A 19,092-nucleotide genomic window follows, 5' to 3' on the forward strand; every position below is an offset into this window, starting at 1 on the left:
TTGTTCTGAGTTTTGAGTCATTCTTTTGGTTTTTGTGAGTCATATTGGCGGGAAATGGGTGTAGTTTTATGATGACTAGTAGGTACTTTTTTGTATTTTTTCAGATGGCTACTGTGTATTTCTAATAAAGGTGTGTTTTAGTTTGGTTTTTCATCTTTAGATTAGCGACATTTTAATTTGTACACGTAGACCGTACCAGATAATTTCTTGAAAACTACGTGGTAACTCTTAAGTATTTTAAATGTCTGACAAGTCTGTTATCTAGGACAAAAAACAATGTTTGGTCTAGAGTCTAGACGCAATGACTCAGACAAAAGTGTGACGAATTGCAAAATAAAGATATTGACAATGCGTTGTGTGGTTTCTGTTAACTAAGAACTGAGTTAAGAAATAAGGTGACAAGACAATTATGACAAATTGGAAACTAAAAACTTATTAACTTTAACTACTGTATTATTGAAAGTTTCCTCGATGACAGACAAAATTGTGCTATCATAGTAAACAACTAATTGGTTTGGTGCCTTTAGATTGTAAGCATTAGGGTAGCATATCATCATCATCATCATCAGCCTATCGCAGTCCACTGCTGGATATAGGCCTTTCCAAGTGCACGCCAGCATATAACCAGCACAAATACGGAACCATTGAAAAGCTCCCCGAAACCGATTGGCCCATTAAACTCAACAACTCATGATGAAAAAATACCAAGAGCAACGATTTTTTAATTTTCAGTAGGAATCTTTTGAAAAGGTTCAAAATTTTTATTTTAAAGTTTTTACCACAAAAACTAACAACAGCCATAACATCAACAAACGCGCTTTACTATTTACATAGCAGCATTAGGCAAGTGTTCTTTACATCAATGATCATTAATGTTTAAATCTGTTTATAGAACGAAAAGACTTATGTAATTCTCATAACAACCCAAAAATATTATCCAAAACAACGAAAGTGCTCCTCATAGTCCCATGACCGACAAGGACACGAGAACACATCGTGACGACCACGCGTGACATCGGCAGACACAGACAAACAGACAGACACGACTTGTTGAGGAAACTGTCGCATGTACGAGTATGTTGCGCAAGCGCATGTGTGATTTTTTGGTGGTCAAACGTGATTTTTTAGCTGGAAATGTAGGTGTTGAGTTTTGTGTAATTGGAGCTACATGGATTTGTAAGGCCCTTGATTAGAAATAGTGATAGCTACTTGTTTGAGTGTCAAGCTATTGCAAGAAGTATGGTTTGGAGAAATTAGTGACCATGTGGGTGAGAACGATGATATTAAAGAATTGTTAGTACTTGAATACTGAGGGAAAGTCTAAATAATTTAAATGACTAAGGATGAATCGAAGCGAGGAAATGAAGAATAGATGAAGGTAGAAGATGTGAAAAGCTTGAGTCGACATATCACATAAATCTTGAGAAAGCGTAAAGCGTATCTAAAGGTGCATAACGCACTTACTTTTTGTAGAGCAACGTTTCCGAGTGTTAGAGCAACATAAGACAGCAAAAACTATAGTATAGAATAGTCGCAAAAGTTGCATAATTTTACCTAATGTAATCTAGTTACATTCTGTTGTTCCACAAAAATATGCGGTATGGAAACTCCTTAAGGAAACCAAAGTGACTCATCTGAAAACCTAAGTCCATACATAATTTAATTTATGAATTGCATTCTTAAAGACCCCAGATGACACAAACCCATTAAGAAACCATGGAATTCCACCAGGAAATTCGATAGAAAAATGTAAAGAAGACACGATACACTATGTTCTATGTCGTTCTGATTGACGTTTGATAATTTCTCATTGTAATATGTTTTCTTATAGCGCCGGAAGCATGTGGGTCGTGACTGTTAGTACTAGCGGTCGGTTTAACTACCTCGGTATTATTGCTCACGATGCTCGTGCAAATTAATGGATTTTCTTTGACTAAGTATATCGGTAAGGTGCCGGCTTGATGGTGTGGTATGGCGGCTTTATATTGGTACCTCATTTGTAGGTATAATTCCAGCGAATGATCACCGATTATTAAAAAGATTATAGGAAGTTTTAGAACCTACTGTTATTCAAAAAACTGCATCCAAATTGGGATACATTTAAGGCATACATTTAAGAGCTACGGTGCTACAGAGAGACACACATAGATAATCGTCAAATTAATAAACTCCTCTTTTTCGGGAGTAAAATATGACTTAAGGTTGCTTTAAAGTATTGGTATTGTTACAGCCATTAAATATCGTCCCACTCACTGCTGGGCACAGGCCTCCTCTCACACGGAGAACGATTGAAGGATTGCTTTAATGTATTATGATACATACATATATCGTACTACTCTGAAGTCTAGATTTTTTTACCTGCTCCTCACTATTTTCCGTTTTCAAATACTCTCATAGATTTGTTTTACAGCAATAACATTTCTCCACAACAATTCCATATTCTATATTAAGACTAAAAACTAAAAAAAAAAAACATCTTTGTCATATCCTACGACCATAAGGTAAGTTAAAAACAAAAATAAAAACTATTCCGCTACATCTTTATATGGGTGTAGGGTGACCATAATTCAACGCTTTCAGCGGACTGTCCCGGGTAATGTTACAAAGCTACCGTAAGATAGGGGCTTTGTGATGTACTATGTATGGCAACACTGGCCATATATTTATGGCGTGAAATGAGGTAAGGGTTTAAGTATCGTAAAATTTAATCTGAAGTGAAGTATCGGTTTCGTTTATCTGTTTTGGATTAAGATGTCACAGTTGTTCTTTTTTATGAGGGGTTTTGAAAACCTACTTGTTTTAAAAGAAAGCTTAGTGTTTAAGGTCAAAATGCGCGAATGGACCAATTTTATAAACAGACACAAGTTATTGTGTATATTTATAACGCATGAAATGATCAAAGAATAATGTCTGGACACATTTTTCACACACGGTCGGTTAGCCCCATGGTAAGTTATTAATTAACTTGTGTTATGGGTGCTAACACAATTGATAAACTACATATAGCTACATATATACATACTGATAAATACATATTGTAACACCCAGATCACGGCCAACAAACATGCTCATCACACGCATGTCGACCAAACCGGGAATTGAACCCGGGACCTCAGGTTCGGCAGTCCGGCATGGTGACCATTGCGCCATCGAGGCCGTCGAAAGAAATCCTACATTTACACAAAAACTTACATGTCAACTTCTTATGTATTTGAGTACTTATGGTACCTAAAAATCTTCATTTTAGTATCTACTGCCTATTTTGATACACCGAGGTATGTTTGCATACGTCTACTTCCTGTACCACAAACTCACGACCCACAGTCACCCCACAGTCATGCAGTCGGCATATCAAAGCGGTCTCCAGTCAGTTTTGTTGAATTAAATCGTAATAAAGAACGCGCCGAGGCTATCGCAGCATCGCTAGGGTTAAATATGTCCCACTAGCTAAATCTGACTATGTGAACGTACTAGTTTGTTTTGTGGTCTAAAGTACCCAGTTGTTATATGTCATAACAATAACAGATAAGTAAAATAATTAGGTAAGTCTGTTTTTTTTTTATTTATGGCAAAGATAAAAAAGTTGAATTAATTAGGACAAATTTTCGCTTTAAATAGAAACCAAAAGAATACTTATCTAATAAACTTATAGTTTTTATTTGGGAACGTCAAGTGGTCCTAATTTTGGCATAGGCTAATATTTAACAGGTAGTATAATATTAAATAAATATAAAGAACGTAGAACCAAAAAAGAATTGCAAGGCTATGGTAAGGTAAGCTCAAGTATTCATGACATGATGCAGGAAGATTATATCTTTTAATATCCCAAAATATATAGTGCTTCTTGGTGAAGTTACTACTTTTTACAAAATAAAACCAAAGAAAAAGACTACCTAAGTACAGAAAATAAATCTAAATTGACACCACACCGAGTACAGTCGCCACCATTTATTCGGCTTGATCAACCCCACGAGAACAAATTTTTATTAACGCCTTTAAGACTTCGTATAATTTTCTCATTACACCGGCCTGCCCTTAAGTCAGATATTGTTGCTATCACGACCGTAATTTGTAAGGCATTAGCAGTTAATAAAGTTACGTTATATGGTTTTAATGCTGTTTTTTTGTTCGGTTATGTGTATGATATTAAAAATGTATGGTAAGTTTATGATCATTTGTAGGTAACGCATTTTTGTGTGTATTTTTAACCGACTACCAAGAAGGGTATGTTTTTCACAACAGAGAGTAAAGTAAATACCAAAGAAATCACTTTTGAATAGTAATTATAGGTACATATTTATGGAGAAAAAGTTGTCATTAGATAAATGACTGGTGTTCCACTTCTGTACTTCAACTGCCTAGAAATATTTTTTTTACAAAATATCTCTCTTTTAACGGAGCCACATCTCGACAAATAAAAACAAATTACCGTGATTGACAGGCAAAAAAAACATGTTTATTTAGCTTTTTTTGTTCAAAAGGAAAAACACCACCCTCTGGCTAATTCTATACAGAGTAGCGTCCAGTTGGGTAAATTTAATAACCACCCTTAGACGGGCAACACTTACAACAGATCGATTTGATACAAAATAAAGACTTGGCTGTATTTACACCGATGTGTAACAAGCGTAGATTTAGTTTTGCATTTTATATTTATACACACTTTTTTGGCTATGTGTTAATTACTTAATGTCGACGAATGCATGACCGTATGTACTGTTGTAAAAATAAATAAGATATTGCTAACATATACCTATCGATTTTTTCTGCGGTACCTATGAATTTTGAGATTGGATAGTATTTCTTTTGTATAAATATAATTCCCTCGTGTCATAAAATATAATCGTGTAAATGTAAATGTATCGAAATTTACAATAAATGTAAAACTATCAAAGTTATAAATATGTAGTTAAACGTTTTTGTTCAATTTAAGCAACATAGTTAAATATTTAATTACTGTCAGTGATTAAAAAAAACTTATAAAAATATTTTATGTTCGGTCCCTGCTAAATTCATTCCAGTACAAAATCCAACCCGCAAATGCTGATGGCTATATTTATCGATGGCAAGCAATATTTGGTCTTATTTGCCCGTTTGGACATGTGCGGCCAACCAATAACATTGACACTGTAGTGTTGGTACAGCGTCCAAATTAAATAAAACTCACCACTAATATACGAGGGGTCGTAAGGACTTAAAGTGACCTTTAAGGAAAAATCTTTTTTTGTATTTTTGTGCGTATTTCAAAAATAGCGGTGGCAAATCTTTTTTTTTCTGTGGGTGTCAAAATATGGTAGATAAAATGAATTGAATTATTTTTATGTGTAGCTTAACCAGAGAGAGCTGTAATTTCAAATCTAGATGACGCGTAATCAAAAAGTGCTGGAAAATATAAATCAATGAAAGCGCTCAGAAAATGTATTTTTCGAAGCAATTATTACTTATACTTTCGATTTTTTTTAATATGTTCACGTCATCTTGTCTGAATATTATATTACCCATACTTACCTATATCTTCGATCATGTATTTAAAACCGAAAACGGCCGAACTTTTCACGCAGATGTGTTTCTCTCCCTCAAAAATAACGCAAGTTAGAAGGCGTTGATTACCAACCCCTGGGGGCGCCACTTGACCGGAACTCGGGACCTCTAATGAAGAATAACCGCCCTTTGTGCTCGAACCTCTTTATTTGACAGCGATCGAGAGGTTTTGAGGAAAAAGTTTAGTTTGCAAGTTTATTCAGTTGTGTAAAGAATTTACAGGTACCTATGTAGTTTATTAAGTGCTTCATTAAGTTGAAAAAAAATGTTTTAATAAACGAAAAATTATTCACAACTTTAGTTTTAGCCGGAAAAATAAATAAATAATTATTTATCTGCTGGTTAAGTAACACTATGTGAACACTGTCGATTCTATGTAATGTGATATAGATAACTATGTACCTTCAATATTTTTTCATGTACTGAAGCTATTCCCAAAAATGAATAAATGCATCATTTTGTATCACCGCAATCCCCAATTTTTCACACTAACAGCAAATCCTTTCAACGAAAATCCGTCCACCCGCAATTTCGGAAAAAAATCACAATTCCGAAACAATAATGAATTGTAACTAGCCAATTACACGGGCGGCCAACCCTTCATCCGCGACGCGGGGTCCAAAAGGCCGATAGCCCGAAAACGGTCGATACCGAATAAAAATAGCTACAAAATCCCGGAAAACGATCCCGGATTCGGAACACGTACTGTCTATATAGAATAGCATGGTGATGATTGTGATGCACCGGGGAGGGACGCACAAAAATGGCGTTGGTGACTATTATAGATTGAAAGTAATGGCATATTCGTTCAGTACTGCTTTTGTTATGGTAGTAAAAGTTATGATTCAGTTTTTCGCATTCAATCTAGTACGTTTCCGTGTCAAAACAAACTTTTATTTTGTCATATTTCTCAAGACAAAGCCGTAATATATAGGTATTAAACGCTATTAAAATCTCAACTTTCGAGATGTCATGCACGTAAAGCTTAAGTTAATCAATTTGTAAAATGACGTTTATTTTTACAAAATAAATTAGTGAGCGTGTTTCTTCACTAAAACAAAGTAATGAAACAATTAGCGGAGATCAGAAAAACAGCTTTCTCTTAGAAAAGTAATCAGTAATTACTCAATATTATCTTCAGAGAAACAAAACATTAGGTATATTATTATCTTTATTTCTTGATTTATTTGATCGTATCATGAAACACATCACGACTTCTATACGAAAGTCTTTAACATATTAATAAGTCGGCGACTATTTAATTATGCCCGGTTCGGCCGAGCCGAGTTCCCCGGGTCGGTTCATTATTGCCCGGATTAGCGGAAGGGTTAGCTTGACCGGGCAAAGATCCCTTATTTCTTAAGGTAAAAGTTCTGTTATTTACTTTTGTGCTGATACGTGGGAGCTTTGACTTTATTAAAATAAGCTTCTTTGTTGTTTGTATTGAAAGAGTTCTTTTGTTATATTTTGTGTAGGTGCTGTGTGTTTTCTGGGCGTGAGGTTTGATTCTTATGATTAGATTAGATGCGTACTTATGTTTGATTGAGTTCCACGTATAATTGTGTATTTTTTTCAACAATTTTTTTATGGGAAAACGTGGCATCAAGCTTTTAAAAATACCAAAATAAGATGCAAAGTACCCGTTCAGTTTAATCATAATATATAGAGAAAAAAAACGTATGCTGATTTCAGAAAAAAATAAATGACTGAACACGACTATCGGCCTTTCCCTATATTCTATCCATTTATTGATTTACTTACCAGAGTTACTATTTGAACACTAGCCCCACACATTTAATGTAAAATCCTATCTATCTATGATCAGCATAACAACAGATACAATATTGGAAACGACCGTAATATCAGTAACAAAAATACCAGCACAAAACTAACCCTGTTGTCGCTATGTTCCCTTTATTTATTGTTATTTTTCTATTTCGTTGGCAGATGTGCGCGCTATGATTTACAACCAGCCCGTATTAAGGAACGTGAATTATAACACCCGGACTGGCCAGGGAAAACTTGTTTTCTATATTTTACAGCGAAAACTAAGGTTTGTGTTAGATTTATTGATTTTTGGGAAGTTTAGTGTTGGAAAGATTTAACTTGAAATTTAAGTTTTAAGAATGGGTTAAAAATACTATTATTAACCAATATTGTATGTGGTTTTTTCCTTTAGTCTTAATCCATCCAAATGTAATACGACCATAAGACCGCCCATTGTGTCAACAACTTTTAAAAATATTTAGGTTTGTTATTTTAATTGGCCTGCATAATAAAGAATAAGTATATCTCTATATATAATTTTGGTATATAATTGACCAAACATTATTTTGACTGCACTTTTTATGATTTGCAAATCAAAACTCAAAAATTCATGTCACACTTGACGATAATCTCATAACCGCCCATAAAAATTAATAATTCACGAACCCAATTCAAAACTCCTAAAACATGAACATCGAAAGGAAACCAGTTACAATCACACGTCTGTTCACCACGAGATCTGACGCCCTTCTGGCAATAAATCACGTGTGCTGCCACCATACGGCAATATGTGAAACATGTGTTTACACAGAAGTTAATTTGTCGAATTTATCTGCCTTGTCTTATGTTGCTATTGAGAAATATTGCTCCGTGTTTGTTTTGTTTCTTGGTGTTTCGATTGTGAAGGTGAAATAAATTGAGTTCGATAAGTTTTGCTCGAAAAATTTGTACGTGAGTAGATTAAGGGTTAATAAGGGCACATAGAAATTAAAAAATATTTTTTAATTAATAATTTTTAGATGATTATTTATTTATTTTATAACTGACACTTAATGTTGTTATTCGTATAGATCCAAGAATATTGTAATAGCGACCAGTTCAAAATGAAATTCCTTATTAAGTCAAAGATCTGCATACAGATGCAATCTGCGTCAGAGAGTGACAGCAACATGCTGAGCAAGGGCCTTTTCGCGTGGATGTGACGCATATTTCCCCCACTATTGTGTATTGTCTTCTGTAGTTCTATGTTATTATTAATTCGTTTTTGTTTGTATTATTGTTTGTATTTGTCTATGCGTTATGTCCATGTGAATAAATGTATTTTTCTTTCTTTCTTTCTTTCTTTCTTTCATAAACCATAAAATTAACAGATTTCACTGCATTTCGGCACACATACAGAATATAGCTAGACATACAACTATGATATCTCATAAATCTCAACTCAATTTGTCAAGCGTATCCGGTCGTCAGCGAATGCCTATCACTCAATTACACTGCCTCACCATCAGTTCGAAGTAATTGCCATCAAATTGACATCGTTGACATTTTGTGTCAGCTGAATAAATTAGAATGTCACTAGTGGATAATTGTTGAAATTGGTGGGTTTAAATTTTTGTGCGTTATTAAATAATGATATAAACATTAAGCAGAGCTGTGGTAATTAAGTACCTTCTAAAAATATTTAAAAGACTTGTATTAAACAAGTCATATTTTGTTTGATTAAAATTGGTCTTTGGCAATGGTTATTGGTTACCACATATTGTCATCGAAAGGGTTACTAAACGAAACCCGTTTCAATACATTTTCAGTAACAATAGCCACTAAAAAAGATGACAAATGCAAATTCGTCATCTTTTACAAAGAGTAATACCCAAAGAATTCCGCAATTAAAACCGCAAGACGCACAGTGGTAACACCAATTAAACGGGCCAGACAAAATCGTCAAACGAACCCCACAAAATTTGAATATCCCAGTCACGTTCGCCAAATAAGCAACACTAACAAGCGGTATATCGGTTGCACTGATTGTTAATTGATTAGGTTAAAAATTTTGTCCCAATTCGGCGCTTATTGTTACATTGGGGGAATGCCCTAACGAATTAATTAGATATTTTTAATGGCGAAGGTGTATTTTACAATTTAGATGTTGACAGATGGATTATTAGATAAGCTCGTTGGTTTCTTTGGTAAGTAAAACTTTATCTTGTTACTTGATTGTGGGGTAAAGTATTTGATGCTACTGATACTGTAAATGTTTGATCTGATTAAAGGAAAAGTGTAATCAAATTACTTGTAAATGTTAATAGGAAAAAGCTTCAATAGAGCTTTGGGGCCATACTAAAATCATACATGGTCAAAAGTATGGAATTTTTACTTAATGTTGTCTAAAAACTTTAAGTCCTATAGCACCTACCCTCATTGACTGATATTAATGCGACTCACTTTATTACATTCGGAACTCTTATTACTCCCATAAGGGCCCATAAGTGATGTATGTAGCTAATAAATTACCGCAATTCAGATGCAACACATGAGACGCACAAATTTTTACGATTCCAAACTACATATTCCTAAATTCCCCAGCAAATCTTTATTGCATACACAAGTGTATTTTGTCTACAGAATTTTACCCTACAATAACATTTTGTAAGACAATTTTGACACCCCTAAACACTCGTGTTTTATTATGTTGAATATTTTTATTTGAATACGCAGTACCCACCTTGGAAATTGAGTTAAAATGACAGTGGCATACGTAGTGATTCGCCCCGTGGTCGCATTAAGCGCATTAGGGGCCAAAATTGGATTTGTTGGGGGCTTTTTATTGGTACACTTGTTACGAAATTTTGGAACAGTGCGTTTAAAAAAGCTGTGTCAGTGTGATGGTATGTGAATTGTGTTCATATTGGCATTTTGGACTTCAGTAAGTATTATTTATTGGTGGTCTTTTATGGTTCAGTCGTACTATTAAAAAAAGATCTGCCTGCCTAGACTTTTCCCAACTATGTTGGGGTCGGCTTCCAGGCTAGCCAGATGCAGCTGAGTACCAGTGTTTTACAAGAAGCGACTGCCTATCTCACTTCCTCAACCCAGTTATCCGGGCATCATCTATACCTACTAATACTAAGTATAATTACATATGATCAGTATCGACATATGTAATAAACATAACGACATGTATGTCCTAGGTATTCGATGCACGCACAGATTAGTAGCTCACATCTATTTCTCAGATATTCAAATGTGACCCGCACATATTTTAATATGTCTTACTTTAATTAACTTGTTAATTAAAACCTTCATACGAGTAATTATCTTGAAGTTTTACGCAATTCTAGTACAAACATTAACATAGGCATTATTTATAGAGCTAAGGTAAGGTCTCAGGATTGTCAACTTAATCATTGTGAAACGATTTAATAAGGCCTGTAATTTTTCTTTATATAAAGTTCAAATGTCTTGCATGTCTCATAGGTAACGTTATTTATTCCGAGGATAAAAATATATTAAAAAAAAAAAACTAAATCGTACCAACCAGGGACAAATAAACCGACTTCTGAAATTCATAGTTTTCCCCATTTATCCATTCTTTAAAACCATTTTCTTTACTTCCCGAAGCTTCATTTTTTTAACAAATAAAATAAAAACAACTCACCATATTCCCACTAAAACATGTGCAAGGTGGCTTCCACAAATAAATATTTGTACTTTTACCCGACTGCGCATATTTGACAGATTGCGGTGAATCAGTGTCCCTAAGGCGCATTTATTTGTGAACACGCTTCGTCTCACATTGTTTTGATTTACAAGGAGCAGTTTTTTTTTTGTCCTAATTGATTCGATTTTGATGCACTGTGCGAATTTTGGGCGACAGAGTTTTTCTTTTACTCCTCAGCGATGGACTAGAATTAGTGTTTTTTGGTAGATTTATTTATTTATTTAATAATCTTTGCACATTATGTAAAATGGCGGACTTAGCGCTTTAGGCATTCTCTGCCAGCTCTCTTTGGGTGATGGAAAGAAAGCATTGGTAGGTACAAAAAATAGGTGAAAAAGTAGATCGTTCTTATTTAACCGATGTGGAAATTAGAAAAATAGCTTTTTTTTCAATAATATTTCTACCCGAATTGCGTAAACTGTCACCAATAGGTAACAAAATTACTACTCAAATAACCACCAATCACCGTACTATTCTGCTGCCACTACACTACCCACTTGTTTTGCTGTCTGTACAAGGGGTGCTTTAACGTGGTTATCTCCACAATGACTTGACGAAGGCAAATCAGATTTGCTAACCCTCCAACGTTATTTTAAACCTAGTCTGTCATTCTGCATAGTAGAGGGTTAAACAATTGGATATTTAAGTTAAGTTTAGAGGTATAAACTTAATGTAAATTGTTAAGGGTTAGGTACGGTTTATTTAAGACTGTCTTGCGGGATGGTTTAAATAAGTAATTTGGAGTTTTGAAGATTGCAGTTGGTGTTTTTTATTTGTTTGAAGAATGTTGTTGAGCGAATTAGGTTAAGTTAGGTTTCATAAATAAAGAAATATGCAAATTGCAGATCTTTAATAATTTTATAAAGCTGAAGAGTTATTTTTTTTACCTATATTTCAGGAACTACTAGACCAATATGGAAAAATATTTTAATGGAAAATTATATTCTCAGTGCGCCCATTTATAGTGGAAGGCTAAGAGCTACTTGTTATCCTCACATATGTAATACATATAAGACTGAGTAATTGTACCGTTTTTAGTTATAAACAAAACATTGTGAGGAGAAATAAATAAATAAATAAATTATTATCCGGTTGCACAGAGTAACTTGTAGTGGTGCAACCATGGGTGGAAATATAATTGGAAAGAGTTGATCTAGTCAGAACTTTTTCAAAGTTTCTGACTTAGTATTACTAGAAAAAAATACTTTTATGTATGACTCACAAAACCAAACTTGAAATACCAACTTACTGAGTCGAGTAAGACCGGATGTTTCACGGATTTGCGCATGGAAGCCGCATACGTATTGATTCATGTATACAAACAGAAGAAAGTTTATTTTGCATTTTATTGAAATCTATTGGAGAAATCTATCCGGGTGAAGCATAAGAAGTAAAGACTTGTGTTTGACGTATCTATTAATACTATTTTTGTGTCTATTTTGCTAATTCTGTGTTAAAAACAGGTAGGTGCTTAGGTACTACTTACCCTCCGCAAAATACACATAAAAGCTCCTAATTTTATTTTATTTATTTATTTATTTAATAGTTCATGTACACAGATACACACACAGAATACAGAAAAGAAGAAAGATAGAACACATAGTACATAGGCACACCTTATTTCAAGAGAATTTTTTTCCAGCAGGCCCGTTATGGGAGAGTTAGAATAAGAAGAGATCTTTTATCCAATCAGACAAAAATGGACTACCTACTGTAATTATCTTAATTGATACCTAGTAGTATGCCCATTGTGTCACCGACTTTAAAATATTTAGGTTAGTTTTTTGTTGTTGTTTTTAATTGGTGTACATAATAAAGAGTATATCTATCTATCTAATCAGAAGAACAAGTGACTATCTACACCTTATTTTAAAGGAACCTTACCTTTAAGCGCCTTGCTAGACGGAGGAGGGTCCCGACTCCACGGCGGATCGCCATGTCCTGAGAAATCCCGTAACTTCAGGTAGCTAATAGTCAGCCTTATAATGGAAGCTTTGTCCAGTTGACTGGTGATGGCAGCCGGGAGAGGTAGCATCTTGGCCAGCTCGTAAAATTCGTAGTTTTCCTTGCCCCGTCTCGAACGGGCGGCGTCCCGGCTTTTCTCTTTCCGAAGTTCGAGGATGCTGTAAGGAAAATTGCGATGTTAGATTGGTCGGTTTTAAAAGTGTGAATATGGCTTGTACCTATATGGTTATTAGATATCTTAGAGGTCGATATGTGCAACTGCTGGCTAAGATTAAATAAGTGCGTATTTACGTCTTAGTCTACGACCTTTAAGAAATACCGTTATATAACGTTTTTTTACTCCTTTTACTGAATGCATGCGTTTGTACATGTATAAAGAAGACCTGGGGCCGGATTCTCCTAAGTTAATAATGTCAAAATCGAATAGAAATCGAATCGCAATATGATCGCAATAGCAGTTTTAACCATATCGGGCATTCTGCTACTAATAAAAGACCAATCGTATTCGATTGACATTTGATTGGTGTGCGATTGGTCTGCTATTTTGGTAATTTTGGTCTATACGGTAGTTTGCTGTACAATCATTTTGCAATCGTAAATCATTTGCAGACAAAATGATTCATTATTGAATGACAGAAAAGGATAAAAACGTTTATTTCAAAGAAAAAATAGCGGAATGCCACATACGCTTCAATCGTAATCGAGTCGGGATCGGATCTCAGTCGAATCGAGTCGAACGTCAATCGAATGTTGCTTAAGTAAAATTAGGAGAATCGGGCTCCTGGTGATAGTTTTGTAAGTTTTCCTAACAACCACATTGCCTATTTACATAAATAGGCAACATGGCACATATTAAAGCTTTTAAATTACAAATGATTTGGTCTCGATATAACCATTTAGTTCTGTAATATTTATCCCTCCAATTCGCCGCAGTCACCTATTTCAAATTCCCTCATACAACACCTAATTTTACATCTAAATAAACCAAAAAAAAACCTACACAAAATACAGCAAATTCTTCTAAAATATATGGTACATTAATAAAGAAAAATCCGCCCAGTTTAGCCCAGCTGTGGGTGTGTTCAGGACACTCCCAGTACCCGCCCAAAGGCGGAGTTATACACCAGCTCTTTTTACTTACTACGTATAAAAGTCAGAAATTTGCATTAGAGTAAAACGAAAGATGTTTCGGTATACTTAATTAAATTTTAATTTACAAGTTTTTGTATTTTAATGTACAGTAATAAAGTTGAGTTTTTGTTAATTGGATTTGTAATAAAGTTTGGTTAGTTTATGTTTTGTTGAGTTGTTTTAATTTTGTATTCGTGTTCGAATTTTCAATTCTTGTAGTTTATCAGATGTTTGAATTTAAAATTAACATTTATTTACTTACTGAAAGCATTGAAAGGTCAATAAGTAGTTTGACAATATATTCCACCCTTTAATTAAGTTGTTGATCATGATTGCTTTTTATTATAAGATTTAATTAATTAATAATTTTCTAACATGCAGCTTATTAGACTATCCCGCAAATGACATTTATTTTTCCATCATGAGTACGAATCATAATGTCTGTACCGATGATTACGCAAATAAGTAAAGGCAAAATCCATTATACCTAGGTATTTTGAAAATGCAATTACATCTAAAAATCCCCAACTATAGCCTAAAAAGTCCATTTACCTAAAGCACCTATAGTTCGGCCATTCAGAGAATGCGTTCCTGACACGTCGCGATTGAACTGACGACGTAACTTTGCAATGGCGTTGCAGTTACGATAAAAATATTTTTGCTGGTTGTTTACCGTTTTAACAATTGAGGAGCATTAAAACAACATTATTATATCAATAATCAATGAATGTAGTTACGTCGTCAGTTCAATCGCGACGTGTCAGGAACGCATTCTCTGAATGGCCGAACTATAATAATGAGACATTAAGCCGTGTCTACATCAGCACAAACTTTACAGCGTTCTAAACCGAAGGTGCGAAGTAAGCAGTGTCCAGTTTACGATCGTACGCGATTACGTTACCCGTGAGACCTCCGCTTTATTGGCACCTGAGTAAGGCTATTTCAAAATTGGAAGCCTTTTTTACGATTTTTTTAAAGGTACGCTCGGCTTTTGTTTGGGTAGTCTGATTATTCTGGAATGGTCTGGAATGAGGTTGAATATAAGTTTTGAAAAAAGAATAGAGGGTGTTATTTTTGGAATTCCAGTTTAGAAACTTTCTTTACTTTTGTTTCAAGTGTCTGTGGAATTTGGAACCGTTTTTTGTGCAGTTGACAGTTGCTGTCAGTGAAAACTGACAGCTGTCAAGTGCACAAAATATTCGGTATTAATGACCACTGCTTTTTTAAATTGTTAGGAATATTATAACTTAGCAACGGAACTTGAGAGCTGTCACTATTATGAAGAATTTTGTACCATGTTACCCTCACAAAAAAATTTTGAAATAGCCAATGAAACCAATTCAATAGCCTTTTCTAAAAAGGAAACCTTCCAATCAAGATTACAAACACTAGGTATTTTAAAACGTAATTCTTTGGCCTTATCTTAAATAACTGCGCCTAAGGGACTAATAGCGTTTAAAAATATAAAGAAATGCGAAACAACCCCTTCGTAAATCTGATTTCCCGATATACGTTAGTAAACTGTTACCGGTTAAGGGCGGGTTCTATGGACGCGAGTTTCCTTACGTACTGTTTTATTTTTTTTCAATCTTAAAGATTTTACAAACAAATATGTTTATCAATCTTAAAGATTTTGATCGAAGAACACTTGGGTATTTAAGTAATTTTAATAGTTTAAAAAGGAATAATTTTACCGTACAAAGTAGTAGTAGTTTAGCTGTACTAAATTACTTGAAAATAAGCTTACCTAATCGTTAGTGGTAGATATACTTGGCCACAATTTGATACAAAAATAGGTTGCTGTTTATTACAATTGATTAGAAAAGGTAGCCTATATTAAAAACGATTGGTTTATGAATAGCTATAATGTAATTAAATAAAAATTACAATCCTTTGTTTACAACCACAATTTTGCGTACAAGCAGTTTGTCTAGACAATTCGCCATTGTAGTAAAAATGATGCACAAAACAATAAAATCGATATGCAAATCGATTCGCAAATGTGGTCGATTGAATCGAGTAATTGACACATAGCAAGGAAGGATTATCGTACTAATATTAGCCACTGAGTAATTATGAGGTCAGTAGGTATGTCAGCTTATGGTAAAACGGTGTGTTTGTGTCGCAGTAAATATCAACTTGAGTTTTGAATAATTTTAAGTGTGTTTACCTTTAAAGTAGGATGATATTAATAATTAGGTATTTATTAAATGCAAGCTCTTAGAGCCAACAATGTACGATACCTATTACATGAATAGTCTGAAAGTATTGTTTTCGTTTGTTTTATTAGTGAAAGCCAATATTAGACATATTTGCCAGAAAACCAATTTCATTTTTTTTTTCAATCTGAATAAAAATAAAACCCATTAAGTGCATTGTAAACCTGTCATGTAAACCAGCCTTAACTATGGTCCGATTTAAACCAAGGGTTAGAATGGTCAGTTAGGGGCATAACATTGTTTAAAATAACTTCACAGTAAGGGCGGCACCCCCTTGTCTTGACCGCCCTAAGATTAGGGTGAATTATGGTTTCTATACAATTATCTTTTTAATTCAATTAATCGAATTGTTTTATGATTAGTTACATTAGTTTTATCAGTTTTGAGTATTTATCTTTATTCAAGTATCTAGATCATATTATAAAATATACAAATGTTATTGGCATTACCTACCTACCTGTTTTATATATCTAGGTTCGTTGTCCTTTGAGATAAAAAAAAACGCAACCTCTCAAATTTAGGCAATTTCCAATTAGTTATATCCAAGGACTTTAATTTGCTACTTAAGTTTAAAAAATGTATTGCCAGTCCATTGTGATACATGTCTTTATGAGTGCGATTGTAACTAAATCCTAAACTTAATCGATCCAATCATCATCCTCCGAGCCTTTTTCCCAATCATGTTGGGGTCGGCTTCCAGTCTAACCGGATTCAGCTGAGTACCAGTGCTTTACAAGAAGCGACTGCCTATCTGACCTCCTCAACCCAGTTACCCGGGCAACCCGATACCCCTTGGTTAGACTGGTGTCAGACACACTTAATCGATCCAATGTATCTCATATAATCAAAATCATTAACACATTACCATTATCATTATGAGATCACGTAAACGAATAAGAAATAAGATAAACCCATAATAATCAAAATATTTACTTTTAAAACAATATTGTTATCTCAGAAAGATTACAACTTGAATCATCATGATTTTACCAGATTCGCATTAACGTAAGAAGAAAACAAAAAACGGTACTTTTGACTGACCATATTCAAAATGGTTTTACTACCATATGGAGAAGTTAAAATTTGTCTTATCAGGATAGTAACAGTACTTGATATACTTAAAAAAGTCAGGAATGTTAAAAACTTAAAAGAGACATTAACCAAATTGTTTTGTACAGATTTACTTTACAATATAAAGAATGAAATTATCATTGTATTACGTAGGAATGTAGAGAAGAATACTTTTAGTATTTAACTTATTTTTGCATTTGGCCTTAAAGTTGGGTAGGATGTTTGATTGTTGTCTAGTCTATATCTTAGTTTAATTTACTTTTCATATTTTTAAAATTATTTCATTATCTTTTATTTTAACTTTTGTACGCCCTTGTGGGCAAAACATGCAAGAACTTTGATTTTTTTATGTAACACCCTGCTTTGCAAACCTGTTTGTACTGCATACTCATGTTTTGAACAAATAAACAATCTTTATCTTTATCTTTGTCAAATCGATTAAACATTATAATCTTAGTTTCACTGATGTATTTTCGATTCATTTTCAGTCTGTATTATCAAAGAATACCTAAGTAATAGTTAAGCAAGAGTATGTAAAGGTACTTTTAGGTAAAAAGGAAGGTGACATTGCCCTTTCAAAAATAATATAGGTATTATTACCAATATTTCTTTCTTTCCCAAAAAAAAAACTAAAACCAAAATAAAATAAAAGCAAGACACTCCAATGCTTTTTGTTCTGTCCAATTTTTATGACGAAACTCCCTTCATCTTAGAAGTGGCCTTCTTTAAGTGTTCGTGTACGTGCCTCAACACCCTGCACACCTGGGAATCGAACCCACAATACGCCACTAACGCCTTGACCCTCTACAAATACACCCTTGAAAACCACAAGCCAAAATCAACCTTGAAACTCACAGATAAAGTCCAAAATCTGAAACAAGTGTCAACCGTTCCATTGGTCAGTGATGATTAGTGTGTTATTCCAAAAAGGACTTAACTCCTAAATCTGTCACGCGAAACTCAACTTTATGGGGTTGATATAGGAGTCAAAATCAAATGTTCAGAATAGAAACAAAAAGAATACTCCTGCAAATTGAAATAGGAGAAACTCGTAGAAAAAAGTCCGGGATTCGAAGTCGGGAGAGGTCGTAAAAAGCCTAGTACGCAACCGTGTCGCAGTAGTTACGGTTAATGTGTCCCGGACAAATTGAGTTGTGCCCGGCTAGGAAAATTAGCTGTCCCCCGGGATTCGGGGATATTTCCCGGAGTCCGGGATAAGTGACGGATATGACATGACTATTTATGAGTTGCATTTTATTGCATCGATTGTATCATCTTACTGTTTATTTTGATCCATCACCATCTATAAGATACTTTACGATACAACCAAATGCCCTAAGTAAAGACATTAGGTACCAACAGCAAAATTAATAGATAACTTGACACTTTTTTTTGGCATACATGCATTAGAATCTTGGTCCTAAGATTCATACACGCAGTAATGACGACAGAATCTCTAACAACGCGGAACTTATCAATCTCTTGTACCTACATCAGACTGTCAATACATCATATATTTCCCATCGCACCATTAAAAACCACTTACAAAAGGCATTATTCACACTTTATCACTTAATTGGGACCAAATCTTATGTCTCTCATACAATCGGAACCAACCCTAAACTGCCACCGAAATCTTCTGACAAAAAGATTATCCGAAATATACTAACATGTCAATAG

The 19,092-nt window shown here is 34.2% G+C and overlaps 1 protein-coding gene across 2 annotated transcripts in view; it reads right to left on the reverse strand.

Annotated features, from left to right (window-relative positions):
- Window positions 1–19,092, reverse strand: part of LOC124640742 (protein trachealess) — a 175,524-nt gene that overhangs the window by 20,250 nt on the left and 136,182 nt on the right. For both annotated transcript variants that reach the window (XM_047178652.1, XM_047178653.1), the window contains one exon: window positions 12,911–13,149. In XM_047178652.1, the coding sequence (XP_047034608.1) occupies window positions 12,911–13,149 (239 nt within the window). The remainder of the gene's footprint in view (window positions 1–12,910; window positions 13,150–19,092) is intronic.

Source organism: Helicoverpa zea, chromosome 21 (genome assembly GCF_022581195.2).
Source record: "Helicoverpa zea isolate HzStark_Cry1AcR chromosome 21, ilHelZeax1.1, whole genome shotgun sequence".
Taxonomy (NCBI): domain Eukaryota; kingdom Metazoa; phylum Arthropoda; class Insecta; order Lepidoptera; family Noctuidae; genus Helicoverpa; species Helicoverpa zea.